Source organism: Dermacentor albipictus, chromosome 1 (assembly GCF_038994185.2).
Source record: "Dermacentor albipictus isolate Rhodes 1998 colony chromosome 1, USDA_Dalb.pri_finalv2, whole genome shotgun sequence".
NCBI lineage: Eukaryota > Metazoa > Arthropoda > Arachnida > Ixodida > Ixodidae > Dermacentor > Dermacentor albipictus.
Window position 1 is genome coordinate 325,121,857 of NC_091821.1, and position 22,702 is coordinate 325,144,558.

At 45.2% G+C, this 22,702-nt stretch overlaps 1 protein-coding gene across 5 annotated transcripts in view; it reads left to right on the forward strand.

Annotated features, from left to right (window-relative positions):
- Positions 1 to 22,702, forward strand: part of LOC135908830 (putative pseudouridine transporter) — a 47,765-nt gene that overhangs the window by 18,004 nt on the left and 7,059 nt on the right. For 4 of the 5 annotated variants that reach the window (XM_065440665.1, XM_065440683.1, XM_065440691.1 and 1 more), the window contains 3 exons: positions 1,305 to 1,423; positions 4,496 to 4,664; positions 20,094 to 20,246. In XM_065440665.1, coding sequence (XP_065296737.1) covers positions 1,305 to 1,423; positions 4,496 to 4,664; positions 20,094 to 20,246 — 441 coding nt within the window. The remainder of the gene's footprint in view (positions 1 to 1,304; positions 1,424 to 4,495; positions 4,665 to 20,093; positions 20,247 to 22,702) is intronic. The other variant, XM_065440673.1, reaches the window with a different exon arrangement.

Genomic DNA, 22,702 nt, shown 5'->3' on the forward strand with positions numbered 1-22,702 from the left:
TTAGAAGTTTCGATGTCTGCTCGTTGCTGGGAAAATAAATCGTCATAACGCACAAGTTAGCAGAGGTTTCCTTTAGATGTACTTTGTGAGATGTGGCAATGTTTGAGCGTGCCTCAGAACGCCTGAGCTGTTTGAGTCGCGACGTCACGCAAGAGTGCTGATAGTCTATAGATTCAATTGGGGATAACCTTGACGACTAGACAATCGCGTTTTTTGCTTCCAAGGCATGGCTCGCAAAGGTCTCTCAGCCTTGCATAGTCACGTTGTGGGTCAAAGCGTGAAATGCTTATGTTGGTTTGAAGTCACCTTGCTGTTGTAGCAATCGCACAGCAAGAACGCGAAGTTGTGAAACGGGAACATGAAACTGCATGAAATATTATTTGTTTTCCTAGGTTAATTCTTCCGTGCCATTAGGCAATTTAATATTTAAATTGCATCACATGCGCCAGTTTTTTCATTGTACTAATATTGGTGTCTAAGTCGCCTACTGTATGCTCCTGTCTCAAGGGCAAGCATAGTCATCGCACATGAAGGAAACACTGCGCGTGTCGCATAACACGCACAGTGAGAAGCAAAATTGTCATCCGCCTGACTGTAGCACGAAACTACAAAGGGAACCCACACGGGTTTCTCAGAAAGAAAGCTTCGCAGTTTCGGAAAAATTCGTCCTGGTTCAGAGGATCGAACCCGGGACCTTTTCGGGGCGCTCGATCTACCATCTGCGCTATCCAGGAGGCACGCCGATGGCAGAGCGAGGCCGACTTGGTCGGCAACTCGAAGCACAGGGACACTGGATATCGCAAATCAGTTCTGCGTAATCCCACAAAATGGAGGCACATTCATTAAAGGCAAAATCGGCATCCACGCTACAGTAGCACGAATCATTTCTCCCTTTCATGAACCTTCCTGCACCTTGCGAACTTCCAAAGAACTAATTTGCCATACCCAGTGTCCCTGTGCTTCGAGTTGTCGCTTAAGACACCCTTGATCTGCGATCGGCATGCCTCCGGAATCGCGCAGATGGTAGATCAACCACCCCGGAATGGTGCCGGGTTCTATCCTCTGAATCAGGACGAATTTTTCTTAAACTGCGAAGCTTTCTTTCTGAGAAATCCGTATGGATTTTCTTCGTGGCTTCTTGCTAGTCAGGTGGATGACACATTTATCTTTCGTGAACCGTCCCCCACCTTATGGGCATCCACAGAACTGATTTGCCAACACGCGCAGTGCTTCGCAATTATACGTATCATCCCAGGCTGCGTTCAAACAAGTCATGTTGCTGCCCGATGGCGCTATTGTTTCAGGTGAATTCGACGTACCTCGTGAGTGCCACCATCTTGAGCGTCCCGGCAGCTCTTGCATACTCAAAATTGGTGTACCCCGAGACAGATGAGAATAGCCAGTTGATATTGGAATACCACAGGTACGTCACCGTTTCGGGCGATTTCGTTCATACGAATGCCTCCATGTACTTTATAAAAAAAGAAAGAAAAGGTTCGAATATTTTGAGCGTTGAGTGCTACATACTGTCAGCCACCTTGAAATCTAAAAGCAACGTCTGAGCATCGCTCAGGGATTAAAAGCCAGATTAGTGAATTTTGGTCTGTGAAGTGTGGTAAGCGAGCTCTGTGGGACTATAGTCTGCGCTCTTTACACGATATCGAAGTTCTCTTGGCCATAGAGAGCGCTATACTTCCAGGATGTGTAGTTATTGCTATGCTTTAATATAGTTGAATGACTGAAAGGTGCCATTTAGAGTAAATTGATCATAGCTGGAATAATAACGCTGGAAGGCTGGGATAGAAAGTAATACGGGCACTACCACTGGGCTCACAAATGAACGATCATTTCATGTAGGCCTTTAAAGCCGTACAAAATTGTGCGATGATGATATCTTTAACTGTATGCACGTAATTATTTGCTTCAAAGAAGTCAGTTATTACGGTCGTACGCATATATGCTTTCTTTTCAATGCGTTATAATTGGGTAGTGGAACTCGCGTGGACCGTTTCTTTACTTATGTCCACCTCTTTTAACGTTATTATTCAAGCTATGAAGGCCACAGTGACCAGCACTGCTGGCCCTGCCTTACTTTTCCAAACACATTGTAAAAAATAAAGCTCTAACCAAGTCAGCGTCGATAAAGCAGACCAGCATCAAATTCTTATGTGAGTTCGAAGGTTAAAAGAAAGATCGTCGGGTTGGGGATGATTGCGGGACCAGTTGGACAGAATACATGGGCACTGGCCACGCAGTAGTGCGAAAAGGCTGAAAGACTTGAAAGAAGTATTATTATACAAAAGGCGCTTGTGAACAAGGCGTTCCATCTGGGAGCGTGTGCGCCTTTTAATTGTTAGATCCTTCGGTCTGATTTTTTTGACGATTTTGTTATCCTTGTGAGATCAAGTAAAAGTAAAAAAAAATTTGTTGGCGCACTCAACAAAAACAGCGACGTAGCGACGAAGAAAAAAGCAGAAGCAGTGGGCTGGAATGGCCACATCTAGCCAGATGGGGCTCGGACCCGGGACAGCTCCACAACCTTTCAGCGCTATTATTGTGATCGGTGTCCGCATCGTTTTTTCTACTGAAATAGCCCATTCACTGCTATGTTGTCCCGTTCTAGTGACAGTGAAGAATAGAACTGCCAAATGAGCCAGTTAAAGAAATTTGACTATTCATTGGGCGAACTTGTGCCCAGAAAAACAAGTGACATGCAAAACACGACGATAACAGTGAGGATAGCACTGACACGCTTAATGGTTTATCTTTTTTTTTTCGGTAACCGTTCTTCACCAGTTAACCACTATTACAAATTTTCGTGAGCTAGACTAGTCAGATAGCCTAACCGCGAGGTGAGATGTGTATCATTATTTCTAGTTTCTTGGGTGAGCTTGAATTGCATACTGGTAGGGGTTGCGCTTGCTAATACACCGGCACAGAAAGGCACAGGGATAAACAAGCGCGAGCGCTCTAGCAACTGACATTTATTGAAAATTTCAGTCTTCATGTACGTACACCACCTAACAGCCACGTGACGCTTCCTATCGCACTGTGTATTTCAAGAAGACAATTTGTTTATCTGATAGGATAGTCGATGGGGTGTACTGACACATTTCGCCCCTTACCCGCCTCGTTGGCTTAGCGGCTAGGGTAAACAATTATGGGGTTTTACGTGCCAAAACCACTTTCTGATTATGAGGCACGCCGTAGTGGGGGACTCCGGAAATTTCGACCACCTGGGGTTCTTTAACGCGCACTTAAATCTAAGTACACGGGTGTTTTCGCCCCGATCGAAATGCGGCCGCCGTGGTCGGGATTCGATCCCGCGACTTCGTGCTCAGCAGCCAAACACCATAGCCACTAAGGAACCATGGCGGGTCCCGCCTAGGGTGTTGCGTTGCAAAGTACGAAGCCACGGGATCGAATCCCGGCAGCGGCGGCCGAATTTCGATGGGGGTGAAATGCAAAAAAAAGAAAGAAAGAAAAGAAAAAGACCGTGTTCCGCGCATTGGGTCACCTTAAAACTCTTCTAGCAGTAATGTTTAACGGGAGTTTTCCGCAGTCTCCCAGTTGCAAGCAACGTGCTTAAGAAAGTGGGGAAACCATATGGCGTCCCTGCGAACACGTCCAGGAAAAAGCAGAAGCTGGCGGTCATTCCGTATGTACATAATGTCTCGCATGGGCTCAAGAAAGCAGCCTGTCAGGTCGGCGTGAAGGTTTTTTTTTTTCGGCACGTGAAAAGCTAAGCCGCGTGTGTAAGCTGACTGATCCCGTCAGTGAAAAACCGAGAGGATGCCAGAAAAAGCACCAGAACCCCTTCGTGTACTACGCAGAAGGAGTGGTGTACAGTATACCACTTACACGCGGCGTCAAATGCATCGGCAGGTAAACAATCGCTTAAGAGAGCACAAAGAATTCATTGCACGGTAGAGAGATGGGCACCTGTCCACACATTGCAATGACTGTGGTTGCTCACCGTTATATTTGAACTGCCACATAATCACCTACCATAAAAATAAATTTACGCGGGAAATTATAGAGGCGAAAGTCATAATCAAGGAAGGGGCAAAATGTCCCTGTACGCCGTGCATTGTCCGTGTGCCACGCGGCTGTCAGGTGATGCATATATGTGAAGACGGACATTTTCAATAAATATCGTTTGCTAGAACTCTCTTGCTTGTTTATCCATGTGCCTTCCTGTTGTCCGTGTTTAGAAAGGACTCACCAGTTAATTATTTGATCGGATTTTTTTCTCTCGGAGCAACACAGCAGCTACGGAAACGCTGCAGTGGGGCATTCAGGAATTGTTTTGATCACCCGTAGTTCGTTCTTACATTCTGTCTCCATCATAATGTGGCTTCCATAGCTAGAACTGGGAACATACGACCTTGTGCTTGGCAGTGGAACACCAAATAGTCGCTAAGCCACTGCGCAGGTCCGTTTTGAAGGCTACTTTGAGCAAGAAATTGACCGCTTGTGTTCACGGTGTCCACAGTCCCGAGAGGAACCTGATCGAAGCCATCCTCACGGGTGCCATGATCGGTGTGTACCTCATGTTGGCGGTGGCCGGAAACATGCTCACCTACGCTTCCGTGGCCCGGTTCTTCGACGCCTTAGTAGCCTGGACGGCAAACAATGTGGGCGTCGACGAACTCACTCTGCAGGTGATTAGTGTTGTAGATGTGTTGTGGAGATTACTGTTTCATTCGCTCACTTTCTACCAATGTTGTAGTATGCTCCATCTATAGGCTGAACACTCACTTGGTGTTCTGTTGTCTGTTGCAGCTGAGGTACTCTCGCGAAGGCCTCCGGAGGCCTCCACATTTTTTTAATGCGTGGATATCGGCCAGACGAGTCTTAATATCTAGTTTTCTTTCTGGATAAATTGGACAAAATGTTGCAGCTCTCTCTGCTCTATTACTAGTTTGCACCATATTATTGTACGCATTCCCCACGCAATAACGTCTGGGCCCTTAAATTGAAATAAATGAATGAAGGAACAGGGTTTCATCAAGAGTCAACCATACTGCATGCACAAGCCACAAAATGTGAAATTGTTTAACGTATACAAATTCTTTCTGCCTTACCAAAGCATCAGGCACCGATTTAACCCAGTAGGAAAAATGAGTTTTTTTTCACATAATAGCATAGGCGATTAAAACGCTGTCGATTGATAGACGTTGCGTGATGAACCTGTAGATTTTGACTACGTGTGTGTTACCTTTCTGTTCATATTAAGAACAGAGTGAAAGCAAGAATGATGATTTCTTTATTCGCGTTTTTTTCTAACTTGCTATCCATTTAGTCAACTTTAATTAACTCAGGCAGTGCTCTATGTCGTGCTGCAGTTAGGTGTTGGTATGTGGAGTTGACGAAAGTGCAGCGCCGATCTGTTTGTTTAAATGGAACCCAATGTACTCACTTTGGCGGTATCAAAGTCGCCTTCTCGAGCACAAACAGTACACGTAAAAATACAATAAAGCAGGGTCACCCAATGACTACGCAATAGACCCTGGTCTTTTTGTAGTGTGGGCTCTTGCTCTTTCCCGTGACTATTCTTGGCCATACCGGGGCCGCTTTTTCTAAGGTATTGTAGAAAGAAATAGAAAGCCATTGAAATATAAATTGCCAAACAAACTGCAATTAGTTATGCGTAAGCAGTCGACCGCTTCGTTTGTTCTAATCAAGGCATCATCATCATCATCATCGTAATAATAATAATAATAATAATAATAATAATAATAATAATAATAATAATAATAATAATAATAATAATAATAATAATAATCCTATTTGTGTGTCCCCTGCAGGACAGAGGCCTCTTCGCAGCACTCTACAATTACCCCTGTATTGCAATAGCTGATTCCTAACTTGCACCTGCGAATTTCCTCATTTCATCACCCCACCTAATTTCCTGCCGTCCTCGACTCCACTTCGTTTCCTTGGTACCAATTCTGTCATTCTGATGGTCCACTGGTTTTCTGCCATACGCATTATATGGCCTGCCCAGCTCCATTTTCCCTCTTAATGTCAACTAAAATGTCGGCTATTATCGTTTTCTCCCTGATCCACACCGCTCTCTTCCTGTCTTTTAATGTGACGCCTAACATTTTATTGCGATAGAAACTATATGGACACTCCAGGTGCATTTGTGACGTCACCGTCACCGTGCCGTTCCGTACAAAGTCCAAGGGCGATAACATCGTCGCCGCGCGCCGTATGCTGTATGTGTGAGCTAGAGCGCGCGGGGGTGAGCAGGCGACGGCGGCTCAATCTCGCGCGCTCAAGGGAGGGAAGCGGGGAGGAAGCGCGCTGTCTTCTGTCGCGCGGAAAGCTCCGGGGGAGAGGAGAGAGGGAGCGTTCTACTCCGGGAGCTGCTGCGTATGCCGCGGCCGTACGGGCCCCATCTTCAAAGCGAACTGCGACGAGTGCAGAGTTTAGGTGCGTGGAGGGCTCAAAGCTTCGCGTGCATTGTGTTCTCGACGCTTAGTTCGCGTTGAAACGAGAGGCAGCACGAAGGCCAATTAACCTCGCTACTGCTGCCGCACTTCTTCTATCCAGCATTTTGACAGCGAGTTTCCGCGGTCATCGAGTGATGCGTGTTCATATTTGCTTGTGCGCTCGTGACACCATGCTTGCTAATTTAGTTAGTATATGCGAATGTTTACGAGTTCACACGGCCGATAAAACTACTATCCTTACTTCGTAAAGCTGTCTATATACTAATTTGGTATCGCAATCTATGTTCCGCCTTTCGGGCGAAATTTAGACATTTTATTGTTTTTTCACTCGGTCTTCAACTTGTTCTCAAGCTTTCTTGTTAACCTCCAACTTCGTGCCCGATATGTTAGCACCGGTAGAATGCAATGATATTACTTTTCATTTCAACGGCAGTAGTAAGCTGCCAGTCAGCTTTTTGTGATGCCTGCCGTGTGCACTCCAACCTATTTCTAATTCTGCAAATTTCCTTCTCGTGATTAAGGTCCCCTGTGAGTAATTCATTTGGATAACCGTACTCCTGCTCATGCTCCAGAGGTTGAGTGGCAATCATGAATTCTTGTTCCCTTGCCAGACTATTGAGAATTACCTTTCTTTTCTGCATATTACTTTTTTAATTTTCAACCCTACACTTATGATTTCTCGGTTAAGGTCCTCAATCATTTTTTGCAATCAAGGCATACCGAGTATTTTTGCGAAGAGTGCTGTAAGATCTGGCCCGCCGAGCACCTGCGCTTCTTGGTGCTGTTGTGTCTGGCGGTCCTTCTTGACAAAGGGTGCTTCACCGGCGGGCGTGCAGCTACGGAATGCCATGCACGGTTCATTGTCCTTTTGACGCCAGAGAGCTGGCGACGAAACCAAAGTCCCTTCAAGATAACTGTCAAGCGTTTTTGTGTCGTGTCTTCGTGTGTTCGACAACGTAGAGCTGACGAACAGATCAAGTTCTTGGATCCAAAACTGCAATGGGTCATCGGCCATGTGCGTCTCTAAACGGCAACGCCAGTCTTTGTGTGCTTCGCTCGAAGCACAAGCGCCCGCCTGTACAACGACGGGGCTCGGCGCAGTCTATTCCCAGGCAGACAAAGAGCGTTCCTTTTGGGTGAGAACCGCCACATTCTTTCGAAACAGTGGCGACAGTCAAGCCTGCATAGAGTCAACGCTGACAATTTCCGTGGAACAGCGCCGGTCTTGGTTTCATCTGAAATTGCCTCTTCATTGCATCAAAGGCGGGTCGAAGGCTGGACACTAGAGGTGGAGTCCGGCGAGGTGGTGCGAAAGGTGCGGATTTTCCGGACTCTTCTGTAACTTCAACTGACCGAGAGAAGGGCATTGAATTCCCAAAAGAGGGAAAAGAAATGCATAGAAAGCCGCAGCGCGGAGGTGTGAGGAATCCATTCCTGAGACTTTTCAGCCAGCCCTCGTTCTGCTGTCGCCTCATATTTCTTTTTGTCTTAAATTAAATTATTTTATGGGGTTTCACGTGCTCAAACCGCGATCTGATTATGAGGCACGTCGGAGTGGAGAACTCCGGAAGTTTGGACCACCTGGGGTTCTTTAACGTGTCCCTAAATCCAAGAGTGTTTTCACATTTCGCTTCCATCGAAATGCGGCAGCAATGTAGGGCATTCGATCCCGCGACCTCGTGCTTAGCAGCCCAACACCATAGCCACTAAGCAACCCATGGCGGCTCTTATTAGTGGCCCGAGCCTCGAGTGACACACTTGTTTCTTGCGCAGCACTTCCGTTCCTCCTCTTGAGTCGACCGGGGACTAAATTCAAAATAAATAAGAAAAAATAGTACAGCACAAAATTTATCGGATTCATTATACATATGATATCAGAGCATAAGCTTAGTTACAAGTTGAGTTGTTGAAGTGTCTGGAATAATTAGAATTTATTAGAAATCACTGATTACCGTACACCAAAGCACAGAATCGTAGACTTTAGAGGCCCGCCACGTGGGAGCACGACTTTGGCGAATTTCCTGGAAACCCGGAAGTAGAAAGCGGAAGCAATGACGTCACTAATGACGTCACACATAAGGGAGCATGATATGTAACTGCCTAATTAATGGAAAGTAGTTGCCTGGCGGAGCGGATGTGACGTCACTCTCTCCTCTCCCGGCACGCACCTGCTCGCTTGCTCCCTCGCGACAGCTACGCGCACCCGTTACATGCTCTGACGTCAGCACCGGAGAGGGCGCGTAAGGTGGGCTTCGTGCGCCGCTCGCTAGGGGGCTACGCCTCGCCAGATGGCGCACGCTGTTCTTCCTTCTCGCCCTCCATCGCTCCTCGCCCGCATATCGTGCCAAGGAAAAGACGTTCGCTCGCTTAACCTAAAGAACACCAACGCCGAGGTGCGAGTGCCGCTAAGAGACACCTAAGTGAAAGATTAGAGCCGCCTACCATTTTTTTTCTTTGGCTAATGCCAGAGAAAATGCGAAATAAATTAAGGCCATTGTTCCTTCGCCAAGCGTCCTCACTCTTGAGCACGCAACATCATCTCTGGCCGGAGAGCGTCGGATGGCTCCGGACACCGACCTTTCAGAGCGGTGACAACCATGTATATGTGATATGTATGTATATGTGATAAACCAATAAAAATCAATCAATCAATCAATCAATCAATCAATCAATCACTCAATCAATCAATCAATCAATCAATCAATCAATCAATCAATCAATCAATCAATCAATCAATCAATCAATGATGTTCCTGTGAAAACTTCCAATTTCGGAAATCGAGCACTGCCAAGCGTGTCTGAAGAAAGGGCATTTAAGATACGAATGTGATTTCCTAGAAATCGGATTATCGGGAACCGCGGACATCGGGAAGCAGGCGACGTGTTTTAATTTTTTCTTAATTAGTTAAGTACACTAAACGTTCTACTTAATTAGCGCACTTACGCGGCTACTGACAATGGAAGGGTGCAAAATTGGGCTTGTTGGTAAAACATGCTGGTAAAACATGCTGGTAGCGAAGCTTCCATAGAAGCCCACAGTTCAACAAAATGGTGGCTCGCTGCAACCGTTGCCATCTACGTATCGGGGTGACAACTAACAGCAAGTAAAAAATAAAAAGTGATTTCACAACCGGAAATGGCTGTGATGTCAAGATCGTATACTGCTTGGCGCGTATCTTTGAATTTCTTTAGAATCCGGCATTTCGACCGCTATACTCCAGTAGTTATTTTTCTTTTGATGCAGAGGCGAGCTTGCGACTCGCCTCAGCTTAAACACCATGCAGTGTGTCATTAAACTATAGGAGGGGTGTATTTCTTAATGTGAGCATAATTAGGGCGTTATTGACGGCGATTGCTCCAGTAGCCTTCTTAGGAAAGTGAATCACTGGGTGGTAGGGGTCACCAAGAACGAACTAATAAATTGTGATATAGAAAAATTAAAATTTGTTGGTTTAGTACATGAAAAATATTTCAAACGGAATATTTACTCGTATGACACTATTCTGATTAAAAATTTTCTAATGTTTTTTTTTCACATAGGTTTTCTAGTTTCGGTGTTTGTCCCCTCTCACCTAGTCGCGTTTCAATCGTGCATCACTTAATGCCGCACCACTAACGGATATCTCTGGCGATAGGTTATGGCACGCTTGTCGTTCCAAGCTTCGCGAGATTTTTAGGCTGTGTTCCAACACTCGCCGTAGACAGCAAAGCAGACGGCTAAGCCGACAGCGGCCATCTTAAGTCTAGTTCCAATTCTCCCGAAGACGTCAAAGTAGACAGCTTCGCGAGGACAGCATCGAAGTTAATAACGATGCAGGCTACTGGCCTGTCCAAAAAAGATAGCGGCTGAGGAGGACGTTTGCAAAGCCGACAGGAAAGTCGTCTGCGCACAAGAAAACGTAGACGCGCTTTCTTGCGCCCTCAACGTAAGTCACATCATGTTTTTCAAGGAATAAAACACAGAAATGATGCGTGCTTTTCTTAAATTTTTCTTGTCGCCCCGAGGTGGCGTCACGTCGCAGAAGCGTTTTCTATACGTCTACCAGACGGTTCGGAACGCGTTCCCTTAGATGGCCTCGAAGCTGTCTCGGCTGTCTCCTTAGCTGTCGACGTAGAATGTCTCCGATGCTGGCCGGAATTAGAACACACCCTTAGATGGACCTTGAGGTGTCCGCTTATCAAGAACATGATAGTGGCTAATGATTGCCTTGGCTTGGACGCGTTTGGCCCAAAGTACCAGACAGCGCTCTATCTTCTAAAGTCCTTCTTGTGTTTGTTTTCGCGTACGCTAAATTACAATTATTAAAGGAACGCGTACCGTAACGTCCCGCAAAGACGCTTGCGCTTAACGTGTACACAAGGCGACAAACGTTATTCTAAAGGTGCCTAATCTTTCTTATTTTGACGTTGTTATTACGGCTTATGGCGTGCCCTTGGCCGTTGAGTTTCGTACAGTTATTAGAGGGAGCTGTGCCGCTGTACGTGAGCTGTAAGCAGGGCAGTTCATTCCCTGCTTGAGATTGATGGTTAGTACGTGGAGTTGGCCTAAACTTCATTCCTCTGGCTTCGAACGGCTTCGTGATTTGCAAACTGATCATATTCAAAAAGGTACCGCGTTAAAAAACAATTAAAGATACAATATTAAAACTGTCCGCCTGTAGGATTCGAACACATGACCTCAAGCATTGAAGCCCGATATTGAAACCATTAAGCCCCGTACGCATGGACAAGCGGAACCACTGCAATTAGCAGAGATTATGCGCGTTCGTAGTCTTGTTGCCCTCTGCATTTACAAAAGTGTAGATGGCTTTGAAATTTAGGCAAGTGAAGGCAGGTAAAGCACAGTAAAAACAAAGCCACAAGAACATCTGAAGCCACAAGCACGAAGCTCAGACAAAGCCATGTGCTAACGAGCTGGACGATAGCAGCGTCTACACTCGCACTTATTGTAGGGAACTCCACGCCCTTGGCTTCACTGTGACGTCGGAAGTCCAAATTATTGACCATCACCTATCCTATAAGCAAGATATTGCAAAACTGAGCGAGTTTGTTGGTCTTCATGGTAAAATCAGCGGAAGAATAACAGCAACGAAAGACAGAGAAACACACAGTACAGGCACTGACCCTGTGTATCTGTGTTGCGTTGCGGTTAATCTTGCGGTGATCCTATAGGCAAGCTCGATAAGAACTTCAAGGGTCACAGAGGGCACGATCAACAGAAGTGGCAGGAAATGCCTAGAAAAAAGAACAGAGGAGGTTATATTTATCTAAAAGTTGTGCTGAAACCATTGATGTTGATTGTTAATATAACTGAATAGCCGAACACTCCTAGAAAGTTATTACTTTTATTAAAGGAATGATGCGCTTCATGGTGTATTTAAAGCGAGGATATTAAGGTAGTGTTGTTGTTTAATACATAATTAGGTAAAGAACAGAATCGATCAATTAGGAGCGAACCACAAGCGCGGGACAAACGGGCAAAGAAAAGGTGTAGATGTAGCCTGTCGCGAACAGCAGTGGTGAGCAGGCGGCGAACAGGCCAGACGGCGGACTCCCACAATTGTTGCAGTACTGCGTAGTGTGTATTATGTGATCGTCATCTCTCTGTGAGACACCCGGGCGTAAATAATAGTAGTAGTAACAGTAATAAAAAGGAAACATGCATGGCACTTCTCGCAGAATTTACGAAGGTCGACAGAAACAGCCTAAACTTTGAAAGAAAACATAGTACACAATACAGATAACAAAATTTTCATGGTAGGCCTGTTTGTGACCTCAAAGGCGTTCGGCTCTCTCAGTCATGACTTTCTTGGAGACAAATAGTTCGTGTGCGCGGGAATCCTTTGGATTTGCTGAAATCTTACGCAACTGCCAGCAGTACGCATGTTTGCAAGCTTCGCAGTCGCAATTCCTTCCTCTTTTAAGACGTGTAACCCAAGGGAGCATTTTCGGTCCCCTTCTACTTAATGTATGCATTACTGATCTCGTAAACATTGATAAAACAGCTAAATTTATTGTATATGCTGACGACAGCACCATACTCTTTTCTGGGCCCTATGACAATGATTTGACAATCTAATGACAATGACAATCTAATAAGCCATTCTCAAAGCTTACCGCTTGGTCCAGCTTGGACAAAATTAGTATTATTTCGCTGAAAAAAAGTAGTTATATTCCGTACAAGAAATCCAGCACTTGAACTGCTAAACCCTATTTTATATGCAGGTCAGAACATTACTATAATAAGCAAGCACCAGATACTCGGCGTTACATTTTCCGCTCATCTATGTTGGAATCCACATGTAGAGCAGCTGTGCGAAAACATTTCATCCACTACTGGAGCGTTATCACGATGTGGACACTTAGTACCATACAAGGTAAAAACTTCAAGCGTATTACGAGCTATTCACTTCGTCTGAATACATACTGTTTTTACATAGTTTTTACCTTGTTTGCTTCAATATGTATTTGTCTTGTGATCTACTGCGCGATATGTCTCTTGAATTGCAAACCTTGTATTACTCATTGTTGAACTTATATGATTATTTTCAATTACAGATACTTTCGTGCCTTTAGAGTGCGTATACTAAGACGACGAATTTATTTATGCTAGGTTAAACATTTTGCGCTCTTCATATTGTAAATCTGTTCTCTTGGTAAGTACCAACAACCATTGCAATTGCGACATGTATTTTTCGTTATCTCTGCTGTATAGTTGCGCGATGAATGTCGCATGCTGCCAATGTTAGAGTCTTCAGGGATCCAGCCAAGCTGCCTAGAGCAGCTTTTCACCATCCAGAATTTTCTGGAGAAATAAAGATTGATTGATTGATTGATTGATTGACCGCATGACAGGCGGTTGAGCAATGGCTTCTTCCATGAACTATCTGCTATTGTTTGTTCTGGCACTTTCTTTCATACGATTGTTTCCTGCGATTGCTTAAATGTGCTTTCGATGCGTATTGCGTTCATCGCATTGCCGGATCCGTTCGAGCTCTCGTCACTTCCACAGGAGCCTTTCGGCATTCGTCTAGGCGGCACCCAGCATGACATTCGTTCGGGTGTAGCGTCTTGCTCAACAACTGACTACCACTTTCGCGGCATAGGACAGTTGAAAATTTTGACGACGCTTAAGCTTCACCTTTAAGAGTGGAACGCGATAGCGTTCAAAGACCCCTTACTGCTTTTCTTACTTCCCGGCAACTGCAGCTTATGTAACTGGTATGTTTACCGCTGAACGCTGGTGGTGAACGCTATGCACGAAGGCAAACTTTCTGGTAGAAACGCGGCCTTTCGCGTGGGCCGCGGATGTGCGCAGGCGAGCGCCATCTGGATGGTGCTGCAAGAAACCGGGCGCGCCGCTCTATGTTTGGTGGAGACGCTGGAAAGGGTGTTTGTGCTTGAGTTTCCGTGCAACAGAATTGTGTTTTCTCGCATATTCAAATGACATTCTTACGCTGTCATATCTGTAGGTTGTGTGCAAGTCGTACCTTGCGATTTTTCTGACGCATTTTACTTTGAGAAATTTAATTAGTTGGTGGGCCTGCGTGGTTGGGTATGTGTGGTTAGGAATAATTTTTCGCTCACAAGACGTTTGACGCCGACGCAAGATTTTATGCTGCACGAGGCCCTTAACGCTATCGCGTTAAAAAACCGAAGAGGGACGACGCGGCATTGATGTGATGCGAGTGATCGCAACGACTGTGTGTCTCGTCAGTACGTAGCGTTCTGGCAAAGAAACTTGTGACGCGGGACCGTTGTCAACTCAGTCTGCGAACCGAAGTCGTTGAATTGTTGCAAGTTTGACGCTGCCGACACCTACAGAAGCATTTTGCTAGCCTTGGGCCAACGCAGCCTGCCACAACTCCACGGTATACGCTTATTTCGTACATATTTAACTTTTACGGCGCGCCTTGTCGTGCGTACTATGGAATCACGCTACGTCGTTAATTTTTCTGCTTATACACTCTTTGTTATGCGAAACCAACGAGTGCCGCAAAATGTGTTAGCATGCAATCTTATCGGCGAATGCTAAGCCACGTATACTTAGTTCATATCATGAAAAGCCAACACACACTGACACCAAGGACAACGTAGGGGAAATTACTTGTGCTTAATAAAGGAAATAAAGAAACAATAAATTAATGGAAATTAAAGTGGATGGAAAAACAACTTGCCGCAAGTGGGAACCGAACCCACGACCTTCGCATTTCACGAATAATTAGTTCAGTATGTTACGAACAAATAATAAGAAAAACGGATAGACAACTATGCATGAAAAAAGAAGAACACACGTGCTGAATTAAGTGTAGTCATAAACAAAGTACAGATATTGCGTCCACCTGATGCACAGACGCATCAAATAACAAATAAAAAAAACGGGAGGCAGTCAAAATAGTCACGTTTGAAGCAAGGCTGAAAGAAGCAAGGCTGAAAGATAGGGAAAAATATCAAGGGGCAGATGATGAATAAAGAGGTGAAAAGTGATAGTGAAGGGACAGAAGAAAGAAGAGCACCACGAGTTGAAATCCATCGGTCAAACAAGCTTTGGCTACCTTCTTTCTTTCAGCGACGTGCTAAATATGTCAATTTTTATCGCTCCCGAGAAACTTCACAATCTCTGTTTTGAAGAGTTGGATGAAGACACTACGTGACTGGGAACGATGACGACCCCGAGTGGTGTGACTGGCAAATGTTTGACAATGATGGTACAAGCGCTTCTAACGTTACCTTACCTTAGCGCACGCGGCTCATTAAAAATAATGAGTCTATAGCGTGTGGGCCTCGCATTTGCTTTCAAATAACGAGTTTCTCGTGCTTAAGTTTCTTGCCGGCAGAGCCGGTTCAATAAACGACAGAAACAGCCGCACCCTCTAGACGCACAGGTAAGAAAGAAAGAAAGAAAAAAAATATTTGTGAGTTGGTATAGTGTTCCGCCGGCCTGCAAGTAAGGTGAAGCGCAAATACGTGTGACGATAGCAGCGTCAGTATGCGCATAATGCATGAGGCGGACGAGTCGCATGGTCATAAGTGAGCGACAAAAGTTTCATTGTGGAAAGTTTTGCGCACATTGGAACGAAGACAAGAAAAGGACACAAAGACCAGCGCTGGTCTTTGGCTCTGGTCTTTGGGTCCTTTTCTTGTCTTCGTTCAATGTGCACAAAACTTTCCACAGTGAAGTCAAACCAACTAGCACACCTTTCAGACTTATTGGAGGACATAAGTTTGATAAATAAGCGTGTCTTCGCCTTTCTGCAGTTTGGGTTATGCCACAGCTGAGCTGTCTGGCATGTTGGACACAAATAGTGGAACGTTAGAATGTTTTGGCGCAACCAAGCCTTCAGGATTCTTTGACGACCTTCCGAAAGAAGCGTATTGTATTACGTAATGACTTGCATTTTGCATTCTTGAAGCCTAAGATAACGAGCAAACTCAGCATGCGTGGCACACACAGCAAACATTGGGTCGCAGACGCAGCTCCCGCTGCTGTGGGTATGCAGCAAAGTCAGCTCCGCAGGCTTCTCTGCATACCGACAGTAGCCCTCTATTTGTGTTCGCGGTTCAAGAGCAGTGGTGATCACATGGATATAAATACAACCGCCAACTTATTAATGAATTAAGGTCTCGATGCGAGCCCCTGCGCACATCACGATGGTCGCCCCTGCGGCTATGTGACCGAACAGCTTGTGAGCGTGCAAGTTGCCACAGCCCGGACCTTCCCTTTGTGCTCTCACCAATCCTTGGCGACTCCGAACTGTAGGGTTGCGCTCGGATAGAACCACCATTATGTTGCAAGCGCTTGAGCACTTTGGCGAGGGCACATAGTTAATCACCCGAAATGAGTATGCCAGCTCTGGCGTGTAACTAATGAACGCGTTAATTAGTATGTCGTAGGAACCTCGAGAATCACCCAGTAAATTGTTCGCGGCGGGCAAACCTTTCCGTCTTCACTATTATTTGTTATACTCATAAAAACCGGTCACCACGCGCACTTGTGCATCACGTGGCACATTAATCTTCACTGTTGGCTTCATAAACAGGCCTGCAAATTAGGCGCGCCCCAGTGACTTAGTTCTATGGCATCATAATTTTACTGAGATACAATTTGTTCAGCTTTCTGTTAAAATGAAAATATTACACTTTAAACAAGAACATAAAAAAAACGCACATCGCAGCGAAGCTCCTGTTGCATGTCGCGTGTTTATTATTATTAATACTAACATGGTGCGCGTCTGTCGATAATTATTTTGTGTCAGTTAATTTTCTTCTGACTTGCTCGGATGTTTGTCAACGGCCCCTGCAATGTTGTATTTGGTTCAGAAGTAATTATGCGCTTAATAAGAGTTTGTTCATTTGTTAACTAATAAATGCAGCCACAAGCGGAAAGTGTCAATGGGTGCGACGTACACATGGTATAATTCGCGCAGCGTTTTTTCCTATTGTCATATCATGCGACCATTTTGATTATCCAGGCTACGTACATTTGAAGCGTATACTTATGTGGTTTACACAATGCTGGGCCGCGGTAACGTCAGGATTCATTTACTGTTTAGTTCTATCCCTTCCTGGCCTTTCCTGCCCTGCCATTCATAACATTTACGGGAAGGAGGAGGAATAAACTTTGATTGAAACGAGCAGTTTACTTGGCTGGGCCTAGGCTTCCCACATGGGGACGTCCAAGTCTTGCCTCTTTGTCGCCTCGCAGGCTTGCTGGGTAGCCCAGAGTTGGCCGTCGAGGTGGGAGCTGCGCAGGGCGGCGTGCCATCTCGACGAGAGGGTCACAGTATTAATTGTCGGATACTGGAGTTTGCATTCCCATGGGATGTGGGGAAGCGATGCTGCCGGAGTCTTACAGATCTTGCAAGTGTTACTAGGGCGGATGTCTGGGTAGATCTTGTGGTAATGTGTTAGTGAGGAGTACGTGTTTGTCTATAACAGGCGAAGGGTGGGTGCCTGTGCTCTGTTTAGCTTGTGATGAGGGATGGGGAAGGTTTTTCTGTCGAGATAGAATGATTTCGTGAGGTCGTTTTAGCTGGTGATGCGATCACGTTCCGCGGGTGCACCTGCGATACATTTACGGGAAACGCACAAAGGTTATACTGCGACTATATAGTATATGAGAAAGGGCCCGTATTCACAATAACGCTTTATGCTAGAACTGTTCGTAAGAGAAAATATCGGCAGTCCTTACGCGGGACGTAGTATAGCGAAACCGGCTGGCCAATGACAAAGGGTACTTACGAATGAAAAGCTGTGTGAATTGGGGCCCTGTATCCAACTTAGGATAAAGGAAACTTGGAACTTTACATGTGCCTTAAAGAATAATGTTAATATATTACAAAATATCGCTGATATGATGCACGCGCGACGTTTTATTTTGTTCACGCCGAAGACTATTTATGGTCATAATCTATGCTCCTACACTGACATTGTACTGTCATGTATGTTGCACATAATATGTGCCTTTGAATTTTTATGTATTGAATACATGTTTGTGTAAAAATTGCAAAAAAGTGTAAAAAAAAACGAAATCATGTTTCTATCGCGGTAGCGGCCTGTAGTGGATGATTGTGCCGGAAAAAAAATATATGTTGCGATATTCGCCTGTTGTACGATGGTATATATGTGGTAACCATGTGCAATAAAAATTCAATTGTTAGTAGCGCTGTGTCTTCGTTTACTTCTCTTGTCCTCGTGCTTGTTTGCGCTTTGCCTCAAGTTAAAAATTGTAGTTTAGCTTTTTTCTTTTTGTTATTATCCAATATATTTCTTGTATTAAGAACATTTATGAGCCTGAGTCAATACCTGTATACCGATTGCGTACTATACGCCAGCTTTAACATCCCTGTGTTAACAGGGCCGCGATTCATAAAGCAGACAGCCTTGATCATCATGTGCGCATCAAGGGCAAACCATCTCCCTCAGATTCACGGACTAACCTTATCTTCAGATATTCAGCATCAACTCCTAACATAAGTCGTATCCTCCGGAAACGTCATACCATGCTGTTAGAAAACGAAAAAAATGCGTCAAATTCTTCTTGAACCTACGCGGGTGGTATACAGACGATGCATCAACCTCAGCGATGATGTCACGTTCTCCAAAATTGACTCAGATAAATTCAACGGCTGTGTACCATGCGGAAAATTTCGATGCAAACTCTGCCCCATGATGAGTACCGCTAACGCTCCTAAATGCACTAAGTCTTCATTGTCATTTAACATCCTTGTAACGTTGTATATCTCCTCGAATGCACCATTTGCCGCACACAATACACCAGACAAAAGAAAAAGCCTTTTAGGCTGCGCTTTAATAATCCCGAATCACATGTAAAACCTATACCGCCGCTCCCCCTCTCCTAACATGTGAACAGAATAGGCCGTCCTGTCGAACGATGTAAGGCAACCATATTGAAATCGGGATTCTTAATTCACTACGACAGCGAAGCTTGCGAGTCATTTCTAATACACGAGTTCAGCACATTTTCTAGGGAAATTAATGGAAGCATAGGTAGGCTGACGTGTATACCCAAGTAGCAAGATACATGATTCCGAAATTGCCGACATGTTTGGTGCGCGAATGAATATTTTTCTGTCTTTTTTATGCATTTACTAGCCGTTGTATAAGGTATATAATCTATAGCATGTTTATGAAGCTCTATGTATATTTTCAAGTCATTTATTACAGATTCTTCTCGCCCTTTTGTTATGTTGATGTTTATCATTTCACTTTGTCGTATATATTTCCATTAAAAAAAATTTTCATACACGTATAGACTGCATAAAAAAAAAAAACTGTTTGCCCGCAATCACAGACGATGCCACCTGTGCAAAGAATGCAATGTAATGCAGTTCACGGAACTCAGAGGTTAGTGGAGGTCACAGTAGCTTTGATATAACCAAATGGGAGTGTATTGACCATCTTCCTGCTCTGACGAAAGTTGCAATAACGTCCGACAATGAGCAAGAGAAACACTTCTGGCAGCTGCGACCCCTATAATGCTCTATGCTAACATGTGACCCCTCTCCCCTGCATTCCACTGGCCGCATATTTCCTTCTTATACTTCTCACGCTGTCCCTTGCGGGCGCTACTGAATGCAAGCGCGTTTGTATGCTACCTACGCTTTTTTTTTACTTGAGTGAACGTACGCGTTTTGGTATTCATGACGTCCTGCATTATTATTTAAAATATGCTTACAGTCACTGAGAAAAATGTACAAATTGAGCTCTGAGTGCTTGCAATTGCATTCGTGATGAAGGCCGGACCCCGGCCGAAACGTCTAAATGAAATGTTTTTGTTTTTCTACATGCTCCTGCATCTCTTTCAATTTTTATATATAAAATATGAAGAAAGGTTCATTCATTCATCCGTGTGATAAAAAAAAAAATACGGGGGGGGGGGGGAGTGTCGATGCTCGGACTAGTGAAAAAAGTAAAGAAAGAAACGCGGGAATATATTGAAATGGAATCGTATCGTTACATGATGCCAGCCTTGGACTTTATGTCTCGAGGTTATCGGATGCTTCCCACGGTATTGTAGCCACTGTAGGTAGCTACATGCAGTAGGGGGCGATGGGTTCTGAGCGCACTGTTCTTGTTTCTCACGTACGCGTACTTTCCTCTATAATGGTAGCGGTTGGTGGAGATGGCGTACCGGCCCCTGGTGCTCCTGATGGGCGTCTCCTGGAGGGACAGCCACTCCGTGGCGCAGCTGCTGGCCATCAAAGTGTTCCTCAATGAGTACGTCGCCCTCACCGCATTCGTCAAGACGGCGCACAACCTGGAGGCACGTACACCCACTCCAGGCCTTTGGAGCGTGTAGTCACCGAACTGCTCGGGTGCAGTTCCCGGCACGCTCGCTATATAGCGATGGAGCTATTCGCTCCAGATCGCGGCTGCGCGGCATCTCCTAGAGCACTGAAGGCCTGTGCGATTTGAGCCGTGGCATCGCGCCTCAGTGCGGGAGCCCGCATATTTCAGTGGTGGGTGGAGGAGGCGCTTAGCACCGCCATGTTGGGCCGTGTTTGCATAGAACCTGCCGGAAATAATCATTCTTACAAATACTTTCTGAAAACAAGCGTCGAATACGTTCTTAAAACAGGCGTAATGGAATGCTTTATGAATACAAGTCCCTACATCCGAAGCTCAGTTTACAAGTGGGCTCCATGATGCACATGGCGTCATGGCTCAGCAGGCAGACTTTCTGCTATCTATATGAGAGACGTTGGCTTACGCCGCCTTCTGGAACTGACTGGTTGGTAATGGCTAGCTTCTGAGCACGCTCGTCCGTATATGCGGAGTGCCGGTACAATGAAGCGCTCGCTATAGCATCTTGTGCGGTGTTCCCTCATTAACGCCTTCACCCTACACCGTAAGCACGAGAATTTCCCGGCATTAAACACACGTGCCACGCACGTATTGCGCGCAGCAGTGGTTGCTGCGTGGCGGTCCTCGTTAATACACGCTGAGAAGCGTGCGTAGCGGTTGCCTGCTCACCTGGCGGATGACGATAAGCGGTATTATTATTCCAACCAGCGGGCTAAGCAAGAAAAGTGCCCTCCAGAGGGCGTTCTCCGAGGGAGTGCGTGACACTATTGGCTTAGTATCACAGATCTGTCAACAGGCTTTTACTTTGTTCATTCCCAAACAGCAAAAGGAGCTGGCCTAAGGTTGCTTGCTCTGAAAGGCACCGTAAACAGCTACCACGGATAAAATATCTATGGAAGAATAGGAAAAATAATAAAAGGCACATCTAGGTTGGCTCGCAGAAAAAAAAAAATGTTTACAACGCTGTTTCTGATCTTCTTGGTACGAGTTCGAAGGAGGGTATTTTTCCATACCGTGCTTCAGCGTCCGTCGGGTAAAGTGCATTCGGCCATATTTACATGCGTTTGCTTTGATGAACTGTTTCCAGCCGCGGTCGTTCCGGAGCTGCTTTTAGTGCCCAGCATTCCTGCTGCGCCTGCAATTCCGAGTATATCGTCATTACGCAGTCTTCACTAATAGCATGTCGAGGGCAGTATTCCTTGCAAGATATAGAGACAGCCGCGCCTGATTGTTAAATAATTGAGTGTGACTCCCAAGAAAAGTAACCCACTCTGTTCAGGAATGCAGAATTTTTATTTTCACCCACGAGCTCGGAAATATTGACGGTGGTAGATTACACATGTCCACTCCTAATGGGCATGTGAGAAATCTATAAGCAATCACATCTAATTAATGCAAATAATTATGGTTACGGAACAAGTGAAGAGTTAATGACGCGAATAAGGATGCCGTGTGAGCTCCGAAACGTGAATTGCTTACTTAATTACTGGAAGCACATGTATTGCTAATAAGCGACATAGCTGACTAGACGAGCGTTCAAAGAACACCCAACTTTGTTAATAACAACGGTAAACGCTTGGTTATAGCTTCGTGGTAAACACAGGGGAAAACGGTTCTATGGCCGACTGCCGGTGAGCCGCACGACGCCATTCCTTTATGCGCAATTTTCTTCGAGCATGCCTAGCGAGACTTCTGTAGGCATACTTTACGTGTTTTCAGAGACATCGTTCTGGCGAACCGCGCGCAGAACTCGTAGCTGCGATCTTGAAGAATGATGACTTGCTATATTAGAAGAGCAGTGGCTCACCCCAGGACGGATAACGTATTCACGGTTTACTATGCGTGCACACAGCTGATAAAACGCGTCGCGTTAACATTAAACACCACTGCTTGCTTTTTGGAAAGCCGTGCACACAGGTAGTAGTATTGTGACATGAGGAGTATAAATGATTCAACTTTCTAGACGAGAAAAGAATAGAAACAGAGAGGCTCGGTTTGTTAATCATAACCACATAGAGCCAACAGACAATGAAGCCAAGGAAAGTATTGGGGAAAATAACTGTGGTTGAAATTTAAATGTAGAAAATAATGAAGGGAAAGGAAATGAAACAGGCCAAAAAGACACGTACCACCGATGGGCTTCATTGTCTGTGGGCTTCATATGGTCACGGCTTTGTGGCAGTACTTTAAAAGGCCGGTGGCATATTATTTCGCCTGTGCCGCTGATTCGTCAAGCGGTTTGCTGCAACAGGCGCAGGCCACGTCATGATAGCCAACGACTCAAATGCTAACGTGGCATACTTAGCAAAGTATGTTATGTAAAAAAGTCGCAGTTTCCACCGAAGGCGAATTATTGATAGTGATAGCAAAGTATTAGACAACTACACGAAGTAAGGTACATACTTTTTATATCAG